This window comes from Bos mutus, chromosome 22 (genome assembly GCF_027580195.1).
Source record: "Bos mutus isolate GX-2022 chromosome 22, NWIPB_WYAK_1.1, whole genome shotgun sequence".
In the NCBI taxonomy this organism is placed as follows: domain Eukaryota; kingdom Metazoa; phylum Chordata; class Mammalia; order Artiodactyla; family Bovidae; genus Bos; species Bos mutus.
In genome coordinates, this window is record NC_091638.1 from 43,369,204 (window position 1) to 43,393,329 (window position 24,126).

A 24,126-nucleotide genomic window follows, 5' to 3' on the forward strand; every position below is an offset into this window, starting at 1 on the left:
GCTAGTGATTTGGCCAGGATACTGACTGGATGCACGTTGGTGATACCTGCACGCTCTTCCCTGTGACTATGATCACACGTCCATCACTTCAAGAGGGAGTGGTCTGGAGACCCCAACACTGCCTTCAATTTATTACTTCCTCTCTTCACAGAAGACTTTTCCATGACAAAGTCTGCAAATCCTACCTGGGTTTATAAATTGACTGGATTTTGTACTTTTTTGTTTTTCAGATCTTCTCATCTTCCTGCCCAAATCTCTAAAAGCCATTTTGTTGTTGTTGTTTAGTCGCTAAGTCAGGTCCAACTCTCTGCAACCCCATGGATTGTAGCCTGCCAGACTCCTCTGTCCATGGATTTTCCCAGGCAAAATTACTGGAGTGGGTTGCCTTTTCCTTCTCCAGGGGATCTTCCTGACCTAGGGATCCAACCCACATCTCTTGCATGGCAGGCAAATTCTTTACCAGTGGGAAGACACCAGGGAAGCCCCAAGAGCCATTTTACTTGGACTGAAATCCTACAGTTCTTGCAAAACCTTCCTTTCACAGGGCCACACAACTCTCACAAACATTAACTAATATCAGATTGAATCATGGCTCTCCCCAAAGGCTTAATTAACTCTGTCCTTTCAGTCCAAAGACTGACCCATCCCAGCAGATCTGCAACTGCTTTTCTGGCAATACACTGCTAGTATTTGGTGTGTTGAATTGTATATAGCAAAACTTGCCTTAAAAATTATGTTATTCAAACCAGACTTGACTTTAATTTCGCCCATCAGAGTTGTTGGCGAGCTGGAATCTGGGTGTGTCCAGGGACAGCTAACTGCCAAATCCCCAAACCTGGCAGAATTCCCCACTGTCTCCTGCCTCCTTGACCTCCCACCCACACACAGAAGGCTCCACACCCCAGGTGCTCTCTGGGGTGGACCATTTCCGAGTTCATCAGTTTCCAGGAGAAGGGATATGGTATGCGATCACAGCAGAAAGGACCAGATGTCAGGGCTGGCTTCCTGCTGGGTTAAGAGTGACTGCAGAGACTGATGCCTAGATTAAGCGGACCAGTTTCCTCATCTGAGTGACAAAAACAGGGGATCCTAAAAACTAGCTCATTTCCTTCATTCCCTTGGGGAATGAAACGCGTGATCTTCAGTTCCTCAGAGAAGTGAAAGCAGCAACAAGGAATCCAGTAATTCTTGTTATCAGCAAGCTTTACAAGTCAGCAGAGTCTGAGCAGGTGGCTCAGAGCCCGCTCTCCAGACACTGCTACCCTCTCTCCGAGCCCTGAAGTCAGAGGAGCCACGATGCCTCTGCCGCTGGCCTGCCTGCTGCTTCTCCTCCTCTCCACCCACAGTGCCCTGGCCCTCAAGATCTGCTCCTTCAATGTGAGGTCCTTTGGGGAATCCAAGAAGGCAAACTGTAATGCCATGGATGTCATTGTGAAGGTAAGCCCATTTTCCTGTTAGAAGGACTGCTGGATACCCCTCACGCTTTCTCTAAAGCTTTCGGACTTTTAAGAGACTCAAGAGTTGTTTAACTGAAGTTAGCCCCTCCCTAGGGTGAAGGAAGCTTGTGCACTCTCTCCCTCCCCTCCACTCCTCTCCCTTTCTTTTTCCTTCTCTCCCCCTACAGCCATCAATCTTTTTCCAATTCCCAAGTCTAATCTTTCTCCCCACTTAGCTAAGACTTCCCTTGGGTAATCTGATCAGTGTCTTGAGACTGTTCACATTCTTCTCGTGTCAGTTGATTCTCTTTATCCTATGCTGGCTGCTGCTGCTGCTAAGTCGCTTCAGTCACGTCCGACTCTGTGTGACCCCATAGACAGCAGCCCACCAGGCTCCACCGTCCCTGGGATTCTCCAGGCAAGAACACTGGAGTGGCTTGCCATTTCCTTCTCCAATGCATGAAAGTGAAAAGTCAAAGTGAAGTCGCTCAGTCGTGTCTGACTCTTAGCGACCCCATGGACTGCAGCCTACCAGGCTCCTCTGTCCGTGGGATTTTCCAGGCAAGAGTACTGGAGTGGGGTGTCATTGCCTTCTCCACTTTATCCTCTAGGTTAATTTATTTTTGATGCTGGGGCTGAAACCCTTCCCAAGACTCTGGGTTTTATTACCTTAGAAACCCCAGAGACACCACGTTTTGGTGGGAGCACCAGGGGCCCTGGGCTCACCTTTCACTAGGCAGCCAGGTGCACCAGCTCTGCCAGTCCCTTCTCCCTGAGCCCCTCAGTGCCTTTCAGTAAGATGGTCCTCACACAACCTGGCCAGCATGCAGGGTTACTGTGAAAGTGTAATGAGTCCACGGTGAGAGCTCACACTGACAGAGCCTTTGCAGAGCCCACTCTGTGCCAGTCACTGTATTAGGCATTTTATATTAAGACAACTTATTTAACTTAAGCCATGATCACATCTGTCACGTCTTCATAAACACTATCACCTCCTCACCTACAATTTCTTCCCCATCAGTTTTTTTTTTTGTAAAATAACATCTTAATTTTTTAAATTAGGACTGTAATTTTTTAAATTATAAACTTATATTTTACAAATTAATTTTATTACACTAAAAATAGTCAATATGGACTATTTTGAAAATACAGAAACATATAAAGAAGTATCCTATCACTTGAAGGTAACAGTTGTTGGCACTTGGGTAACTTTGTTGCGGATGTTTTTCTATCCAAAAATAATACATAAACATGCATCTATTTTGCAGCATGGAGATACCCTATTCTGCTTTTATATAAGAAGCATTTCATACGTTGTTAATATTCTTTTAAAACACAACTTTTAATGCCTTATGCCGCGTTTCCAACGTGTTTCATTCAACGCTTCTCTATCTGGGGATGCTTAGGATATTTCCAGTTTTTCTGTTGCAATACATCTTCCTCTTTGATCTGCATAAGTAATAATAAGGGCTTCCCAGATGGCTCAGTAGTAAAGAATCCATCTGCCAAGAAGCAGATGTGGGTTCAATTCCTGGGTCAGGAAGATCCCCAAGAGAAAGAAATAGCAACTCACTCCAGTATTCTTGCCTGGGAAATCCCGTACAGTAATAATAATAATAACAACATTTTGTTGTTTGCCTCCTACATGGCTGGCCCTCTTCTAATATTCATTTATCCTCCAACAATCCTGTGAGGGAATGACTATTATTATGCCAATTTACAGATAAGGAAACAGATGCAGAGTAGTAGCAGGAACTTTTTTACAGTGGAAGACATTCCTCAAAGTGAGAAAACTAGATCAAAGTATTAATACATTTCCCTGGTGGCTCAGATGGTAAAGAATCTGCCCACAGTACAGAAGATGCAGGTTCGATCCCTAGGTTGGGAAGATCTCCTGAAGACGGGATCTTCTACCCACTCCAGTATTCTTGCCTGGAAAATTCCATGGACAGAAGAGCCTAGAGGGCTACACTCCATGGGGTCGCAGAGTCAGACACAACTGAGTGACTAACATTTTCTTTGACTTTTCATATACATATTCTAAAGTGCTTTCCAGAAAGATCTGACAGTGGTTAAGTGACTAAATCAGGAGGCTGGCTGGGAGAACAGCACCCAGCTCTCTTTGGTGAACCCTACAAGTCTGACGCCATGATATGCAAGCCTGTTGATGGAAGGATGCAGACTCTGACATAGTCTCACTCCTCTGTCACTACACTGGTATATCTTCAGCCCCTGGCACTTTTTAATGGCACCAGGCCAGTGTCGGTGGCCCTCTCTGCTCTGCCCTTTATAGAGAGGAAACTAGAATATATATGTGCTCTGGAAATAGGACCAGTGGCATAATCCCCCTGCTCCGTGTTTCTGGAACTGATGTGAAAAGACAAAATGAATACTGAGGATGCTCTGTCCTTGACAACCAAATTCCAGCCCACTAGAATTCCATACAAAGGAAGATCCCAGTGGCCTCCAGTGGGGTTGACACCCTGGTCCTCAGCTTACTGCTCATTCTGAAGGGGACCCTCCTATATTCTTTACCCACTGAGTTCTTCTTTTTTCTTTTTTTAGCCACTCCCTATGGCAGGCATTTGGGATCTTAGTTCCCTGACAAGGGGTCGAACCTGTGACCCCTGCAGAGGAAGCCCAGAGTTCTAACCACTAGACCACCAGGAAAGTCCCCACACTGAATTATTTCTTGCCTCTCAGGGCTTGTTCAAAAGTATCCTCCATGGAGCCTTCCCTGATCCTCTGGGCAGATGTAACTAATTATTCCTCAACACTCTCATAGGCCTGACTTTTATTTAGCACAACTGTCTTTGGTCTCTCACTGTAGCTAGTTCTTTCCATTTGTCTTTTTCACTGATAACGAGTCTTTGAGGGAGGGAGTACATTTTAATAGTACAGCATGGTGGGAAAAGGCAATGGCACCCCACTCCAGTACTCTTGCCTGGAAAATCCCATGGACGGAGGAGCCTGGTAGGCTGCAGTCCATGGGGGTCGCTAAGAGTCGGACATGACTGAGCGACTTCACTTTCAATTTTCACTTTTATGCACTGGAGAAGGAAACGGCAACCCGTTCCAGTGTTCTTGCCTGGAGAATCCCAGGGACGGGGGAGCCTGGTGGGCTGCCGTCTATGGGGTGGCACAGAGTCAGACACAACTGAAGGGACTTAGCAGCAGCAGCAGCAGCAGCACGGTGGGCTTTGCAGTCATGTGAACCTGACTTCACATCCTACTCTTATCACCTATACTGGCTTCACGACTTTAGTCTTTCAGTCACTCTGAGCTTGGTTTCCTCCTATGCTTAATGAGTTCAAAATCATAGCTGTCTCAGAGCTGGTGAGGCTCTGAGTAGGCTCACAATAAATGTTAACTCTTACAATTATTATAATTGTACTTCTTCATTTCTGCAGTATCCAGCCTGGTATTCTTTACTTACTAAGGCCATAATAGATATATTTATTATTATTATTATTGTAATTATTCAAACAAAGCCAACTTGCAGGACTTACAGGGATCATGCGCTTTTGGTCTGGATTCTGGTTGCCTAGGTTCACATTCTGGCTCAGCCACTTTCTAGCTGGGTGATTCTGGATAGTATCTCAGCTTTCCCAGAAAGAACCTCAGGCTCTTTGTCTTCACAATGTATATCATAATAGTACTTACCTCAGTGAGTGAGTGAAGTCGCTCAGTCGTGTCCGACTCTTTGTGACCCCATGGACTGTAGCCTACCATGCTCAGGGCGTCTATCATTTATTTCAGAGAAGAGGATAGTTAATTTAACAAAGCACCCAATCTGATACTTAAAACATAGTAAGTGCCCCCCAAATAATAAATCAATCAATCTAATCAAAAAATGGGCAATCTAAACAGATATTTCTCTAAAGAAGACGTACAGATGGCCAATGTTGCTAATTATTAGAGAAATGCAAATCAAAACTACAGTCACTCTAGTCAGAATGGCCATCATTAAAAGGTCAACAAATAGCAAATGCTAGAAAGGATGTGGAGAAAAGGGAACCCTCTGACATTGTTGGTGGCTCAGATGGTAAAGAATCTGCCTGCAGTGCGGGAGACCCAGGCTTAATCCCAGGGTTCGATCCCCTGGAGAAGGGAATGGCAACCCCCTCCAGTATTCTTGCCTAGAGAATTTCATGGATAGAGGAACCTGCTAGGCTGCAGCCCATGGGGTAGCAAAGAGTGGTACACGGCTGAGCGACTACAACTTTCACTTTCATATGTATAACTGACTCGCTGCTCTGTACAGCAGAAATTAACACCACACTGTAAATCAACTACAATGAAAAAAGAATAAGTGCCCAATAAAAGGTTTCATTATTTGTAGTAAATGGCCTCACACCCCCGGGGAATTCTCTCTCTGCAGGTCATCAAACGCTGTGATATCATACTCCTGATGGAAATCAAGGACAGCAGCAACAGGATCTGCCCCACACTGATGGAGAAGCTAAACGGGTAAAGATGGGGCCCCGGACCCTCTGCCGGCTCAAAGCCAAGTGCAAAGATCTGAAAATCCCCTGGGAACTGAAACTAGTGTAGCACCAGCACTGGCCCAGACCACCAGGTCACGTGGCCCACGCTGCCCAGGCTTTCAACTGTATTAACTGCGGCCCTGAGAGTTTTCAACCAGCTAGTTCTAATATGATAAAACAAAAGAGGGAAATGGGTGAGGAATCAGGACTGAGAGAAATGAAACAGACTAGAAGCTGAGCTGAAGTACGGTTACAAAGAAAAGACTGAGTGCAAATATGAAAACATGATATGCCCACGGGCTAGAATATTACACTGCGATTAAAAGTCATGGTTACTACAGAGTAGGTTAGAGCTAAACATTCCAGCATGGAAAGATGGCTACAATACATGGCAAAAAGCAAGTCCAGAACTATACGTAGAAGAGCCCATTTTAGTAATCACACTACATCACACATGAATAAGGGTGTGGTGGAGTTTGCATGGGCATAAAAGAAAGACAGGAAGGATGTGCTCAACTGTTAAGAGTGGTTACTTCCTGGGCGTGGTGGGTATGACTGGAGAACCACTTGGAAGGGGGCTATGAAGAAATGGGAAACATTTGCTTTTTATTTTATATACCTCTGTCAGTTCAGTTCAGTTCAGTCACTCAGTTGTGTCTGGCTCTTTGCAACCCCGTGGACATATACCCCATGGACATAAACCTCTGTACGATTTGAGTATTTTACAAAGTCTGAATTTGATGATTTGATTTGAATTTTTGAGTATTTTACAAAAAGTCTTAAGCCTGAGAGAAACAGCCTTCGATGCTCTCCTTCACAGAGCGAGGCCCCTGGGCTGATGGCAACCACCCCTCTCTGGGCCTCAGTTTCTCATCTGAGAGTCCAGACTTGGAGCAAAGCATCTCCTTTTTAGCCTCACAGGTCTGCTCTTGACAATGACAGAGGGGATGAAGCCCAGGCACTAGGCACCTCCACTCAGCTCAGACCACGTGGGCTTGGATTCTGGCTTGGCTATGATCTTGGGCAAGTTACTGAACCTCATTGTACCTCATTTTCCCCATCTATAAATAAAGCTAATAATAGAACTCATCTTCCTGGGATGTGGTGATAATTAAACCAAATCATTCATGTAAATGGTTAAGCTGTGCCTGGTATGGAGCAGTGGCAACTAAGTGCTGGGATGTTCATCACTAGTAGAAGGAAGGGGATGCGTGTAATGGCAAGTGATGATCCAGAGGCCCGCAGGAAACAGCGACTGATGACCACAACCGCACCATACAGGCCAGGCATCCCGTCAATCCGTTTGTGTGTGCTATCTCATTCGCTCCTCACAACAGCTCTGTGGAGCAGGTTCTCCCACTACTTCCCTTATAGCTGAGGGACAGAGGCACAGACAGCAAGGATCTGCCAGGTAATCCAGCCAATAAATGGCCAAACCCACCTTTGTGCCTGGGTGGTGTCTGAGTCCAAGCCAGTGCTCTGGTCTGAGTCCCCTCAACCTTCTTTGAAGTGGCCCGGGCCAGTGTTCAGAAGTATGAGGGACCGAGGGGATGGGGGTTACAGGCACCACCTGCAGCTGGTCTGGATTAAGCCCTCCCACCCTCGGTGGTCTCAGTTCTCCCCACCTCCCTAGACTGTGCTGTGGACTCCAAGCAGAGCCAGGCCTGTGTGTCTCCTAATTCTCTGTAAGCCAGGAAGGGCCTTCGTCACTTCATAGCCGAGTCATTGCAAGCAGTTTGCCAACCCAGGACTTGGCAGGCTAGATTTAGAACAGAGCCAGTCTTTCCAAATTGGAAGCCCAGCGGAATCCACTGTCTGCGCTCCTGGGGCCCCCATAGCCAGATGTGCCTTAGAATATTAATTTCCAGGAATTTCTGCGGGCTCTAAGTTGGCCCCTAAAAGCCCCCTCTAGTTTCTCCCAATGGAACCTGAGAATATGCCACAGCTTAGACATACCCCAGATCTTCTAGAGGGATGGTGAAGTAGACTCTGCCCAGGGTGGAGTTATCAGCAGGTTTGGCACACACATGTGAGTCAAGTCTTCCTGATAAGGGTGAGGCAGAGGATCAATGGGACTTTATGACTGTATCCTCAGTCCCCAGAACAGAAACAATAGCCATTTGGAATCACAGTTTCAGGACTTGTGAAAAAAATGCCTGGGGGGTTTCAGAGCAGAAAAGAAATGTCCAAAAAAAATCTTAGTAGGTCAGCCATAAAAAGGAACGCGTTTGAGTCAGTTCTTATCAGGTGGATGAACCTGGAACCTATTATACAGAGTGAAGTGAGTCAGGAAGAGAAAGATGAATACCGTATTCTAACACATATATACAGAATCTAGAAAATTTACTTACAGGGCAACAATGGAGAAACAGACATAGAGAATAGATTTACGGACATGGGGAGAGGGGAGGAGAGGGTGAGATGTAAGGAAAGAGAAAAAAGGAAACTTACGATAGCCAATGGGAATTTGCTGTATGGCTCAGGAAACTCAAACAGGGGCTCTGTATCAACCTAGAGGGGTGGAAGACAGGAGGGAGCTTCAAAAGGGAGGGGATATATGTCTAACTAAGGCTGATTAATGTTGAGGTTTGACAGAAAACAGCAAAATTCTAGAAAGCAATTATTTTTCAATAAAAAAAATAAATATAATTTACAAAAAGTCTTAGTAGGAATCCTGCATATGATAAATGCTCAGGAGTAACCCGGTGAAGTTAATTCTACCAGGAAGCATGAGATGCAGTCCAGCCACAGGCCAGAACAACCTTCGGGGCTGACTACGGCCTGAATCTTCTATGGTCTCAGTGAAGTCCTGTACCTGTCTTCAGGTACAGGACAAAGCAGGTGGATTTGGGGGTGAGCAGGATCTCAATTCAAATCCCAGCTCTGCACTTGCAAACTATAAAAGTGGAGTAATAATAGTACTCCTCTTATCAGGACAAGAAATAATGGCAGGTGTCACATTCCCAGTAAGTGGTGGCCCTTCTTATGAGACTCAAAGGTTATAATGAACAGAAGCCCTTCTACATGATGCCATTGGGCATCCGGAAGCTGACTGGAGGGAGCGGAACCTAGGCAGAGAGAAACGTTTGTTCTTTAAGATGCAATGTAAAATCTTTTTGTTTTCCAGAAATTCAAGAAAAGGCATAACATACAACTATGTGATTAGCTCTCGCCTTGGAAGAAACACATATAAAGAACAGTATGCCTTTTTCTATAAGTAAGTATAAATTATGCTTCCCGGAACATGGTTTACTTATCAATATGACCGTGAATGGAATAAAAATCTTTTCCTCAAAACCAAATTTAGATGTCAAACCAGCTCTCAGTACTGATCAAATTACTGAGCTGTTAAAAGTGGGGCTGATGGAAAGGATAATATTAACTCTTCAAAACTAATTTGCTGGATGACTTGGTGACCTGGTCAGGAAAGTCAAAGAGTTCTTTATCCCCCATGGTCAAGTCCTGGCAGGGGATGGAAACATGAATTGCCCAGCATGGCTGCTCTGGGACATCACATTCTCATTTTCTTCCTACTAATAATCTCTGCTGAGTCTGACCTTTAAGTTTTGAGCTCCCCAGATACTCAGTTCCCCAAGGGCTCTGGCCCTTGTGGAGACTGACTGAGCCTTGTCCTCAGGTAAAAGATCCCTTTCGGCACTCAACTCTGCAGGGGAGGCCAATAAAGCTGTGGGAACATTCATCTCTGCTTCTTCAAAGAAGTAAGAAGAAAGCCAACTCATCTTGGAGGACTGTCTTTTTTTCTTTTTTCTTCCAGAGAAAAGCTAGTGTCTGTAAAACAAAGCTACCTCTACCACGACTATCAGGCTGGAGACGCAGATGTGTTTTCCAGGGAACCCTTTGTGGTCTGGTTCCAGTCACCCTACACCGGTGAGACCTACAGGCCCCTCTCAGTCCTCACTTCCCCAGAGAGCCCATGAATGGGCAGCAGCCCTGAGTTGTGAGCTGTGATCCCAGGGTTTATGCAGCATCTTTAGGGAGGCATTTCGCTTGAGATGACCATTAGGGGTTCCTAACACTTGAATGCGGAGGACACAGTATAGTTTGATGACACCAGGCTGGCTGCTTAGAATGCCACAGCTCAAGACTTCCTTGTCCTAGAAGCCACTTTCTGGAATCAATAATAACCTTACTCTTACCTGGTAAGAGTAACCTTTGGAGCGTTTGGGCTGATGGCAATTATTTAGAAAAATCCCCCAGTCCCAATCAAGGACAGCTGCTCCTTCATTTGAAAAATCTGAACACTGGCCAACGAAGATGATCTCCCAACCTAGAGCCACACTGCCCCTCCAGTGATCACAGAGCCATCTCCCCCACAGACTGGGGGAAGAAGCACCCTGATTTCTGACAACAATAGTACTTGTATTAGTCACTAACAATTATTCATCTGTGATGAATGCCAGGTTCCTCTCATCTTTGCAACACCCAAAAAGATAGCAACTAGGACTGTCTATGCTTTACGACGGAGGAAGTTGAGGTTCAAATAGATGGAGTCACACACCCAAGCTCATCCAGCAGTTATTGAAGTGAACAAGCCAGGGCTGTAACACAAACTTCCATCTCAGGAGCCCACGCTTTTAACCACCATGCAATACTCAACAGAAAGTCAAGAATTACTTTGATTTGTAGACTGGAACTATAGAGAATCAGATCTTTTTTTCCATACCCACTACATGGGTACTGGACAAGACAGAAAAGGTCCCTGTCCTTGTGCAGCAGGGGAGACAGATAATAACTAAATAGTCAGAGCTGTACATATGAACATCTATATCTACATCACACAAATATTAACATCTTCAACTATGAAGCTAACTATTTCTGCGCAGGGTTAATAGCTCAGAACAGAGTATTTTAGGAAAACAAACATGGAAGAACGGCGGGAGAGTTTTCAGCAGGAAACAAACAAAAAACTGAGAAGGAGGTGAGGGCTACTGAGGAACCACAAGTGCCTTTCAGAGAGGACATTCAATAATCGTTTTTGTCACGCACGTGATTCACATTCAGCTGATCTGGCAGCGTTAGGAGAGGCCCTTCCCACCAAACGATTCTTCTTTGAGAGAGTACTCAACCTTCGTGAACTGCCGAACAGACCTGTTTGTCTGGAGCTTCTACCCTTCCCTACTACCCTCGCCCCACAACACCCACCCGCACTGGGATGGCATTCCTCTGCCATGTTTGGAGTTTTCTCTCCATCTGAACAAGCAAATGTCTTTATGTCACCTCTGTTTGGGATTAAAGAGGAAGGAGTTCGCCATTTATCTATCTTTTCTTCCTTCATTTATTCTCTCAATCATTCATTCATGAGTTCAATCAACAAACATTTCTGAGCACCTCCAACGTGCCAGGCATGGTGCTAGGTTCTGGAGCCAAGAGGGTGAACAAGAAGATAAGCCTGCCCTCAGAGAACTTAGGTTCCAGTGGGCTAAGCAGGTAATTTCAGAGCATGAAGGCAGTAAGCAGGGCTTACTGAATAGCAGGGTAAGGGGCCACCTTAGACAGGGCAACTGGGGGACACCTCCCCGGAGGTGACAATGGCTCTGACCAGAAGAAGCCAGTCACAGATTGCTGGTGGAAAGGCATTCTGGTGGCAGGGCACAGTGAGCACCCAAGCTCAGGAGGAGGAAAGGAGTTGGGATGTTCATGGGCCCAAAAAGAGGCAGGGGAGTGGGAAGGAGGAGGGAGGAGCAGCGTGAGAGACAGGCTACTGAAGCAGGGCAGGTCTTGGAGGCAGGCTGCTGGTCTGATGGACTTCCACTGTGGGACTTGAGCAGGGACTGCCTCATAGAACGTAGCTCCTGAGAAGAGAGGCCCTCAGGTGCAGACCAAGGGAGAGCCTGAGGAGGAGGTGTTAAGAAAGACACCACCTCCTCACTTAGGCTCCCTCAGTCCCTCCTGCTGGGGAGGCCCACAAAGGGCCACTCTGCTTTTTAAATAAAATTGTTCAGGCTTCCCCGCGCGCCCCCACCCCCCCGCCCTTCTAATTATAAAAGGAGTATAAACTGAAAACTCTTAATTTTTATTTAGAAAGTTTTTTTTCCTTAGTATAAAGTCAAACAGGCTTAATGTTTTTTTAAAAATGGAAAATACAAGGCATTTTTTTAAAAATGAGAAAATAAAAACACCCACAATGCCAGTGAGGAACACTGTCTACCAGCTTTCTCTTAGTCAGGAAGGGCAACTGGGAGAAAAGAGGCTTTGGTGTGCTGAAAATGGCAGCCTAATGACCATAAGGTTATTTAAATCTCGACCACTGGACCTTCTGGAAATGGGGGGCCCTAGATGACACAGTCCGTGCCTTTTGAGGGGACAGCCTGTTTCCCTGAAGCAGTGTTCATGGAATCTTGACAAGGAAATGTGTGACCTCTGCCTCCTTCCTGTTCCTCAGCTGTCAAGGACTTCGTGATTGTCCCCCTGCACACCACCCCTGAGACATCCGTTAGAGAGATTGATGAGCTGGCTAATGTCTACACAGATGTGAAACGTCGCTGGAATGCAGAGGTGATGACCCTCTATGTCTGCTGAATTCCCGTCTAGCAGGGGCAGAATCTGGTTCCTGAGAGGGGATGAGCAATTCTGAGGGAGGGTGAGGAGGCGGGGTCTGTGCAGACGACCACCACTTGAGAGCTTCATTTTAGGCCTTTTCTCAGCCCAAAATATCTTTCTGCTTAAATGTGCCTAGGTACGCTCCCTGGGGGTCTTGGGAAATTCACACCCTGCTCCACTAATAATGGCTGCCAACATTCACTGAGCAAATGAATAGCTGGTGCCAGGCACTATGCTAAGGCTGGACATGGATAAGTTTACTTAATCCTCCCAATAGCCAGATGAGGTAACGACTTTGATCATTCCAACTTCACAATTGAGAACAGTGAGACAAAGAGATGTCAGAAATCTTTCAGTTACAAGTGACAGAATCCCAAAATGGCTCATGAAAAGAGCGAGCAATTCATTGGTTAAAGGCAAAGTTGGACAAGGCAATCAGGGCTTGTCTTATCTCTCTCCAGTCTCCATCTCTTAGCCTCCCATTCCCCTGGTGGGCTCCATTTTCAGGCTGTCTCCACCCATATGATGGCAAGATAGTCACCAGCAGTTTCTAAAGCAACTGACAAGTTTTCTGTCCCACAATAGAACAAATATAATGGGATGGAGTCTCACTGACTAAGTCTGGATCACATGTTCATCCCTGAACCAATCACTGATGAGGTGGTTGAGATGCTCTGATTGGTTAAGTCTGTGTCAGTTCCACACCAACTTCACAGACCCAGGTAAAAGAGGAAGATGGTTTCTCAAAGAAACTAGGGGTGCTTTCACAGAGGGGAATAACAATATGTCCACCACCCGTCTTGGCCTCAATTATTTCCTCATCTGGAAAACAGCGATGCCACCCCACCCTCCACCCCCAGACGCTGTAAGGTGTATGAAAGTGTGTGGCACATATGGAAACGATCCAGAAGGCTCTTCCTCATTCTTCTTTCTCCTTTTAAGATGTGACTCCAATGACACAATCCCTCCACCTCAGTTCTGCTGCTCAAAGTGCAAAATCAGTCCAATACAGTGTGGACACAGAGCTGGGTCATGGTGCATGCAGGGGTGTGTTTCACTGCTGTTTTGTAAAAGGCAGGGTATGAGAAACACTCACTTGTTTCTAAATTATAAATTCCATTCACTCATTTGGCAAGAATTTATGGAGCATCTGTTAAATGCCAGGTACAGGGGAGGCCTCAGTGGTACAAAAGTGACCTAGAGGGGAAACTCTTGTGCTGAGCGAGGAAGGGGCTTTCAGGGAGGCTGATTTGGATTCAGTCCTTAACTTCATTCCAAGTCGAGTAGCCTACAGCAGGTCACTATATCCTCTACTCTTTCCACAGGGGACAAAGGTCCCTTCTACCTCTTAGTGCTTATTGTCAGATTTAAAATAAACTTCATAAAATACTTAACGTTTGGCTTGGCACACAGGACGTGCTCAGGAAATCATGCTTACATAAATAGAAGCTGCCTGACACTCCAGTTAAGGATGACATCCTGTCTCAACTGCACCCACCAGTCTCAGGGAAAACCATGATACCCAGAGTCAAAGGAAAATGTTTTTGAAGAAAACTCTGAGGTCAGCAACAGCACCAAACAATAGCACTAACAAGGAAATCTGTTTCCTCTCATAAGAATACTAAAATTCTGTTCCAAAAGCCCTACAGGAGAAACCACTTCCGAGACAGAAGACTCTGACGGTGGCGTTGGGGCAGAGGTGGACAACTCATTCCATCAGCCCCTCCCCGTAAGCCTCTTCGCACCTCCTCAATAGGCAGAATTCCCACGAGGAGTTAAGTTCCCAGCTTCACAACGAGAGAGGAAAGAGCAGTGCCAAATACACCACCTGAGTTCACTTTTCCTTTCTTGGAAACAAAAGGCATGGATTCATTCAGATGTTTATACCCACAGAGGCAAAAGATGTGAGGGGATAACTGAGCTGTGTTCTTTCATCTTTAATCTGTACTCCCAATTGGAGTGACTCGGTGATTAAGTACAGGAGGGAGCAGCTACAACAAATATCCTTCTTCCCATTAAGAACATCCTTCCTTGTCATACTCACCCATCCAATACTCATCAGAACTGTGGCTCGGTTTTAAACTGTGGCCTCTTCTTTTAAAAAACAAAAAGAAATTAAGACCCTATATTAGTCTGCTTGGGCTGCCATAACAAAGTCCCAAAGACTGAGTGGCTTAAACAGCAAAAATTTCTGTCCTCACAGTTCTGGAGGCTGGATGTTCAAGACCAGAATGGCAGCAGGGTTTGGCTTGGTCTTCCCTCTGTGTCCATGTCTTAATCTCTTTTTATAAGGACACAAGTCATATCAGAGTAGGCCCACCCCATATGTAACCTCATTCTATCTGTATTAACTCTTTAAAGGTCATCTGCAAATACAGTCTGAGATACTGGGGGCTAGAACATATGAATCCGGGGGGACACATTTAGCTGATAACTGAACTCATCATTTACTGGGTATGCAAGGTGGAGTCCCTGCTACCAGTTCTGCATAAAAGTGTTAGACAACAATGCCCATAGGAGACAGTTATAAATCCTGTCTTTCAGAATTTCATTTTCATGGGTGACTTCAATGCTGGCTGCAGCTACGTCCCCAAGAAGGCCTGGAAGGACATCCGCCTGAGGACGGACCCCAAGTTCGTTTGGCTGATCGGGGACCAAGAGGACACCACGGTCAAGAAGAGCACAAACTGCGCCTATGACAGGTAGGAGGCGTCTGCCAGACCACCATGAGCCCACACGGTGCCTGGTGCACGTTGGGAAAGGCGGCTCCTCCCGGGCAGGTGACGCTCCTGCTTGGAGAGCCGAGCTGCTCTGACTTTAGGCCCTTCCACTGGGTACTTTGTAAAGCATGCAAAGTGAATGGCCATATATGGTGGCCTTAAACACACAGCTTAGCAGTGGCAAGAGCGGGCTTTGCTGTTGGACGGGCCTGGATTCAAATTCTGTCTCTACCACTTAGTAAGTCAGGGACCGAGAGAGCTAAGCTCTTTGTGTCTTTGTTCCCTTAGTGGTAAAACAGAGACTATATTAAACACAAGGTTTAAACAAAGTAAAATGTATAAATCTTCTAAATCATCTAACACAGTATCTGGAATATAGTTAAGTGCTCAATATATTCACTGGCTGTTAAGTACTACATCACAAAGTCATACTGCAATTTATTCATTCAATTCTCTGTCACTGGGCATATTAGGTCATTACCAAGGGTTTGCTATTAAAAGCAAAGTGTAACGAACCCCCTACATATATATGCATTTTGTATTTATGATTTCCTCAGGATGAAAGTCTAAAAATGAGAGTAGTTACTGCAAGATAATTTATACTTCTAATGCTTTACCATACACTGGGGGTGGGGGAGGGGTGGATGGGCTGCACTGTGCAGCTTGCAGGATCTAAGTTCCCTGACCGGGGATTGAACCTGGGCCACGGCAGTAAAAGCACTGAGTCCCAACCACTGGACTGCCAGGGATTCCTACGCTGTCCTGTGCTTAGTTGCTTAGTTGTGTTTGACTCTTTGCAACTCCATGGACTGTAGCTCGCCAGGTTCGTTTGTCCATGGGATTCTCCAGGCAAGAATACTGGAGTGGGTTGCCATCCCCTCCTCCAAGGGGATCTTCCTGACCCAGGGATTGAACCCAGGTCTCCTGTATTGAGTTGGATCTGCAATCCTTTACCATTCTAAATGCAAATATATACATCTAAATAATAGCATTCTTTAGTATTTATAAACTCTCCTTGGAGATTTTCAATCAGTTGCATCCTTAAGTTAGAAAGTGAGGAAGGACCTGAAGTGTGGGAACATTCATGACTGGCCCATCCACAGCAGAAACCACGGGTGGGGAAGTCCCGAGGAGCCCTGGTCCTCAGAGTGGTTGCTATTCCCTGAGCTCAGCACGCCACCAAGGAGCATGATGTGGCCCAGAGGACAGTTCTCACTTCTCTAGTTTTAAGTTCTGACTTTGATTTTCATCCCGTGACCTCCTTTTTACCTCTAAGAGCTTTGAGGGCATGTGTGCCTTCTGCTGACTTCATCATTCCAGCTTCCCTAAATGGAAACAGCCCTGGCCCTGGGAAAAGCAGAACCAAGGTGGGGAGTTACAGGAGACTGAGCGGCCTGGGTACTGCCCCCTCCATCCTATTATGAGGGGCTACCTCAAAGCTGGTTGAAAAGGGTTGCTTGCTCCCTCGCCCACTTGCATATGCCAGTTGTGTGGACTTGGCAGGTAAATCCCTTCTGTGGTTCCATTTCTCTTCCCTGGCAGAGGAAAGGGAGGTGACTGAAAGCAATGCCACAGAAGAACAGTGCATCCCAGGAAAAGATAGATTAGATGGGGCAGTGGGGCAGGTCAAAAAAGATGTTTACTAAAGGACTCCCAGATGTGTTTTCTAATTGTATTTTTTTAACATTTATTTTCATTTATTTATTTGGCTGCCCTGGATCTTAGCTGCAATACTCAGGATCTTTGATCTTCACTGTAGCATGTGGGATTTTGTGTGTGTGTGTGTGGCATGCAAACTCTTAGTTGTGGCATGTGGGATCTAGTTCTCTGACCAGGGATCGAACCCAGGCCCCCTGAGTCTTAGCCAGTGCACCCCAAGGGAGGTCCCCAAACGACCTCCAGTTTTACGCACTTGTATGCCAAAGGATGACAGGGTTACATGATTTTTTAAACATTACTTTCTTGTTTCGTTGCTCTGAATTTTCTGTGTTTTCCGTAACAGTATATGTCTCTTATGGTTGTAAAGAGGCATAAAGGGAGAAGATGACATGGCCTCAGGGGCAATCTTTGCTCTGTGTGCTGTGTGCTGGTGGACACGCCAAGATGCTCAGAGCCGGCTGGGCACTGAAGCAGCCTCAGGAAGCTTAGTGGGATCCCCTGACTCGCCCACACACAAAACCAACATAAGTCCAAGATAGGGGAGCCCTAACTATGCTGTTCTTCACACTCTGGGTCTGAAAGGATGGCTTCAAGAAACCTCTGCCTGAATGCCAAGAGTTTACTTATGGAGACGAGGTCAAAATTAGCCAGGTGGTGTTGGTAGCCAACAAAGGAAACTAGGTCAGCTGGCTGGAATCGGGGAAGGCTCAGTGGACAGTCATGGGTGAGCAGTCCAGCCCAGGCTGTCCCTCTTCAGCCAGCTGGTTAGGGCCATGAAGACCCTAACCACGTCACCACATTTGAGGTATATCGGACTCCACTTAACCACCACTTTCCCGTTCTCTGTCAGCACTGCAAAGCGACAGTACTATAGTCTTTTTTCTCTGTATTAGTCTTTAAATCTATTCCATTATTACTGAAATAAAATTAATTTCAAGAGAAAATTTGACAAAACTGAAGGCAAGGAAACAGCATTACTTGTCATCAATCAAAAAATAATTGTAAAAGTAAGCCCAATGAAAACCAAAAAATGTTAAATTATGCCTTCATTCTCTTGTCAGCAGAATACTCTGTCGGATGAAATAGGAGCATAGGGAAATATTAAAGATAAGCCAGGACCTTTTTCTAAAATTGAATCAGGAAAAATGAAAATAACTGCAAAGGAAACATCTTTCAGTACTCCAGACATTGCTATGTGCCGAGATGTCCACATCTCTTCCGCTGCCAGGGCTCCTGCTTGGACAGGGGACACTGTCCTGGTGCCCACAGGCCACAGCAGGGATGACCCTGTGTTTCAACCACAGGTGCTGTGCTGAGGGTCTTCGTCAGGGAGGGGGAGATGCCCCCTTCAACCCCACTTGAGTTCTTGTGGCTGGACTGACAATAAAGGTGGCACAATACTGACTAATAGGAGAAAAAGAAACAAATCTCAATTTGTACACACAGAGGGCTTACAGAAATGGGACCTAAGAAGTGGTCAAGTTGCAGAAATATCTCTTTTGACCCACCTCCTAGAGTAATGAAAACAAAAACAAGAATAAGCAAATGGAATCTAATTAAACTTAAAAGCTTTTGCACAGCAAAGGAAACCATAAACAAAACAAAGGAAACAAAACCTAAAACAAAAGAAAATGAGACAACCTTCAGAATGGGAGAAAATATTTGCAAACAAAGTGACTGACAAGGGATTAATCTGCAAAATATGCAAACAGCTCATGTAGCTCTATGTCAAAGAAACAAATCAAAAAATGGGCAGAAGATCGAAATAGATATTTCTCCAAAGAAGACATACAAATGGCCAAAAAGCACATGAAATGATGCTCAACATCACTAACTTTCAGAGAAATGCAAGCCAAAACTACAATGAAGTATCACTTCACAAGGGTCAGAATGGCCATCATCAAAAAGTCTACAAATAATAAATATTAGAGAGCGTATTGAGAAAAGGGAACTTTCCACTGTTGGTGGGAATGTAAATTGGTACAATCACTATGGAGAACAGTATGGATGCTCCCTAAAAAACTACAGATAGAACTACCATATGATCCAGCAATTCCATTCCTGGGCATATATCCAGAGAAAACCATGATCCTAAAGGATATGTGCACTCCAATGTTCATTGCAGCATTGTTTGCAAAAGCCAAGTCACGGAAGCAACCTAAATGTCCATTGTCAGAGGAACACATAAAGAAGATGTGGTGTATATATATACACAATGGAGTATTACTCAGCCATACGCAGTGAAATAATGCCATTTGCAGCAACATGGGTAGATCTAGAGATTATTAAGCGAAGTAAACCAAAGACAAATATCATATGATGTCACTCATGTGGAATCTAATTTTAAAAAAATAAAGATACAAATGAACTTATTCACAAAATAGAAACAGACTTACAGATCTCTAAAACAAACTTACTGTTACCAAAGGGGAAACGTGGGAGACAGGGATAAATCAAGTGCTTGGGATGAACACACACACTGCTGTAAGACATAACCAATGAGCAACCACCGCATAGTACAGGGAACTCTACTCAATACTCTGCGATAACCTGTGAGAGACAAGAATCTAAAAGGAATGAATATATGTATATGTATAACTGAATCACTTTGCTGTGTACCTGAAATTAACACAACAATGGAAATCAAATGCACTCCAATAAAACTAAATTTTTTTTACAGTGGTCAAAACAGAAGGCTTTTTTATAATTTTTAGACAAAGAACAACAAAATTGCAAGGAATTGAAAGGACAAAAACTCAGGTTTGGGTGCTCAATTAGTGAAGAATTTAAACAGTGTTGGCTTGGGGGTAGTCAATTAAATAAGTAACAAAGTTTGTTTATACAGAAGTGTTGGCCTGAATTCCCTATTTCTGGAGATAAGGGTGCCTGTCCTTCCTTCTACCTCCAGATTCAGGGAGTGTACCATTCAGGGGAGATTTATTTCCTACTTTCAAGGAGACAGAAAGGAGTGTTCCTCTTACATTAGCTGTTTCTTCATATGCCATTGTGGCCTATTTTGGGGGTGGCCTATTCTGAGCTTCAGCACAAGCTAAAACCAGGGCTGGACTTTTGAACTCCATGTGAAAGGGCCAAGCAGTTCAGTCATTCCAGAGGTCAAGCAAGAAGCCCAGTTTGATCTCAGATAACAACAGCGTGGATTAATGGGATTCTTTTCTCTTTCCTTTTCCAGGATCGTGCTTAGAGGACAAAATATTGTCAACTCTGTTGTTCCTCAATCAAACCTCGTCTTTGATTTCCAGAAAGCTTACAGGTTGTCTGAATCGAAGGTACAGCTGTCATCTCATCTTTCTGTGCCACTCTCCTGGGAAGATGGGTTGGTGTCACCCAGCGATGGTTTAAGTCACCAATGGAGACCTGACCCTGGGCCACTGGGCCTTGAGTCTCAAAGCCTGTGATTCCATGACTTGAAGACCTGCCTCAACTTCTGACTGATCTGGTCCAGGGATGATGCTCCCAGTGTGTGTTCCTTTGGGTGACTTGGGGCATTTCATTCTCAGCCTCCCTCAGCTTGAATTCATTTGTCACTAAAATCAAGGTGTCTCCTAATTCCCAAATCTATCTCCCTTTTCTCTACAGGCCCTGGATGTCAGTGACCACTTTCCAGTTGAATTTAAACTTCAGTCTTCGAGGGCCTTCACCAACAGCAAAAAATCTGTTTCTTCAAAGAAGAAAAAAAAGACCAGTCATGCCTAGATACAAGGGTGCCATTTTTATTAACTATTTCTTGCCTCTAAATAAAGCAGCTCCAACAGGTATGAACTGTTCCCTGTGCTCAGGAAACAAGACTGGCCCAAATGCTTCCATTTTTCAACCTGAATCTACTTCATCTTAAGCCAAACCGGGAAGAGTGTCTTTTATTCTCCCTCTTGAGCCCAAACCTCCCTTGAATGTCTAGAAAGGAAACTGGGGGCTTCACATCCTGACCCCAGCAGGTGTCACTGCTCAAACGGCTGAGAAGCTACACGAAGAGGAACATCGGCTTTCTGTTTTGAGCATCCTGTTCCACAGGAAACGACCCTAAAGGCCAAGATGCCAAGGCCCCAACAGTACCCCATGGTTTGGGCAATGAACTGCTTTAGGACCTGGCCCTCATGTGTGAGGTCAGGCCACCATCGCATCTTGCAGGGATGCAGGGTGAGGCCATTCCCACTGGTCTCCCTGCCTCCAAACAGTCCTCCAACTCAGCTAGCCCAGCGATCACCAGTGTCATCCTTTGAAATTCCAATCTGACCACAGCCCAGTCCCATCCCCACCCGATTTTAAAATCCTTCAGGAGCTCCTGACACCACATGGAGAGCACCCAGGGTATCCGGATGCCCAGGAAGGTCTCTATTTCCTGGTTTCTCATGTCGGCCTTACCTTTGCCCACCATGGACTGTAGCCCAGCAGGACTGCCCCTTCCTTGCATGCCCCAAGCTCTCCCTCCTTCTGGGCTCAGCAACCGCCATATGCCATACCCTACTCTAACGTACACCTCGTCGTATGTTTACCAGGGCCACTATTTGGGCTCTGTGGGGGCCTGGGGGGACAAAGGCCCAGCAGGCTGGGAGGGACTGGAGGACCCTGTTATCTTTCCGCAGCTGCAGACTTGCAGAGGAGTCCAGCAGCAAGGCACCGTTTTATCCATATCCACGGTGACCATTTTGGTTTGTTTTGCTTTGTCTTCCCTTATATTGTTTCTTTGAGTAGTACATGAGCAGGACTAAATCTGTAAGCAGTACCAAGAAAGAAGCCATGACAAGGGACACTGTGCCCAGCCCTCCATCTCTGGTTTCCTGTCTCAGAAGAGGTCCCTCTTATCAGCTGATGCATTCCACCTGAGAGACTCTGCAAAATAAGCACCATGTGTAATCTTGAGAAATAGAGCCTGGCATACTATATGCGCAGTCCCACTTTTTGCTGATTTTCCTAATTATATTGAGGGCGATGTGACTTTTGATATAACAGAGACTGTAAGCCTGATACTTGAGATCTGGTTACATCTGGCTGAGAGAATAAAATCAAAAGTGCCCTGCTTTAAACATGCCCTGATTTCTCCAAACATCCAGTGAACCTCAGAGGTCTTGCTGGAACCGGCGGTGGCAAGGCTATAAAGCTTCCGTGACCCCTTATGAGCACTGCTCACAGTCCCAGGAAAACTTCCAGTTTCCAAGGCGCAAAATGGTCAAGCAAGCAATTCACAAATGAGCTCACTGCTGAAGAAAAGGTCATCCCTTTGTCCCAAAGGCCAGCAACGTGGCTGGGAAGACTCTGTGCCAGAAGGGGGAGGCAGGGGAAGTGAGCCAGACACTACCTGAGTCTGTCCATGTTTCTGGCCTGGTCTTGCCACCCTGCAGCCTCTTTGGCTATAAGACATCTCTCTGTCCCTGCATTGGAGCAACTTACTGGGCCCACGGACATCTGCCAGCTCCCATTCTGGGCAAACTATGCCAAGCAAGAGGGTACGAAGTGCGGCTTCTTCTCACGGGCTGCAACTTAACAAGCCCCAGACATCCTCCCATTGTTCTGGCTCATTTGGCCTGGCTGGGACAAAGAGTTCCTGTGACTTTGGGGGAGTGGGGTGTACCCTGGTCCTATGTATTCAGCTTTGGCTTTGTCCAGAGGGTTTGAAATCTTAGGGAACCAGTTACCATGCCAATTCCCCAGGGTCCAGCACCCTTGGAGTCTGTCTCAGTAGGTCTGGGGTGGCCCTGGAACCTGCATTTTTAATAAGCTCCTAGGTGATATGAGGGCTTCCCTGGTGGCTCAGCTGGTAAAGAGTCCACCTGCAATGCAGGAGACCTAGGTTTGATCCCTTGGTTGGGAAGATCCCCTGGAAAAGGGAAAGGCTCTACCCACTCCAGTATTCCAGCCTGGAGAATTCCATGGACTGTATAGTCCATGGGGTCACAAAGAGTCGGACACGACTGAGTGACTTTCACTCTGAATGACCTAGGTGATATGAAGAGCAGATTTTTCTTTCATTATTTACTGGGGACCAAATTTTTCACCCACACTCCTATACCCTCCTAGATGAGAAAAGTTGTAGCATGGTGTACACCATCACCTACTAACTGGGGGACCTTGAGCAGCTCACCAGCCTTCAGTCTCCTTATGTATAAAATGGCGTTAAAAAAGAATCAACCTCCTGGAGGAAGTTTAAATAAGATAATGCACTTAAAACACTATGTGACCGACCACCTCAAAAGCCCTCAACAAATGGAGGTGTTATTTTTATTAATAAGACTTGTTTCGTTAAAGGGTAAGCCAGTCAAGCCTTTGGGTATATGTACCCAGTTATTTAAGGCTCTCAGTTATTTAGAATGAATTTCTGCCATACAAGGATCAGGCCAAGTTTCCAATTCTTTTTCATTCACCACAGCAAGTATTTTGGCGTAAGTATTTTGGCATCAGTCTTGAGAAATGGAGATGTCCCTACTTCCAGTCCTTGCTATCTTCTCATCCTCATCAACACTCCTTTCTTACCTCAAACAAACATGCTCTCTAGTGCCCTTCATCCTGTCCCTGTGGGTTGGAAGGGGCAGGGAGGGGGATGCAGAAGGGAGCTTCTCCAGTTCAGCCACCCTGGCTCCCATCTCTGCCTCAGGTTGCACAAGGCAAGTGTAAAGGGCAGATGCAAAACCAGGGGGAAAAAGAAGGACAAACTGGAGGTCACGTCTCTCTTCCCTCCCAGAAAAAGTACAAGGGCAGGGGCGTGTGTGGGTGAGAGAGGTCACACCTGTATCAGTTACCAAGTCTTCACCATGGCCCACAAAGCTCTGACAAAATAGTTCTTGGCTTTCACTTACCTTTCCAACTCTACTTTCAACCGGGTACACTCTGCAGTCACACGGCTTAGCTCCTTGTTCATGCTCTCACCAGCCTCTGGGACTTTTCACATGCTGTTTCCTTCCTCCTGCACTGCTCTTCTTCCCCTTCACTTAATAACCTTCTCATTCCTTGAAACTCAGCTTAAGCCTGGTTCATTCAGGGAGGCCTTTTCTGGCCAACTTCTCCCCAAACTGTTTTGGGATCTGCGATTACATCTTCCCATGGTGCCCTGTGTGTTCCCTTCCTATACCTCATCACAAGTGTAATCACCTGGCCAATGTCTGTTCTCTGTCCCCAACCACTACCTCTATAAGGACAGAACTGTCTTCTTAGTCACTGCTTAATACACTGTTGTTGGTTAAACTCAGGGAGTACTACAGTACCATCCTGGAGTAAAATGCAATAGTCTTTACAGAGTTCTCCTTAAAAAAA

At 45.6% G+C, this 24,126-nt stretch overlaps 1 protein-coding gene across 1 annotated transcript; it reads left to right on the top strand.

The window, feature by feature from the left end:
• The first annotated feature begins 935 nt into the window (after positions 1-935).
• Positions 936-22,322, top strand: DNASE1L3 (deoxyribonuclease 1L3). The gene is made up of 8 exons (XM_005898992.3): positions 936-1,437; positions 5,818-5,906; positions 9,051-9,140; positions 9,699-9,811; positions 12,327-12,439; positions 15,029-15,186; positions 20,054-20,150; positions 20,461-22,322. The coding sequence occupies exons 1-8, from the start codon at positions 1,297-1,299 to the stop codon at positions 20,575-20,577; spliced, it is 918 nt and encodes a 305-aa protein (XP_005899054.1). The 5' UTR covers positions 936-1,296; the 3' UTR covers positions 20,578-22,322.
• Positions 22,323-24,126: the final 1,804 nt, after the last annotated feature.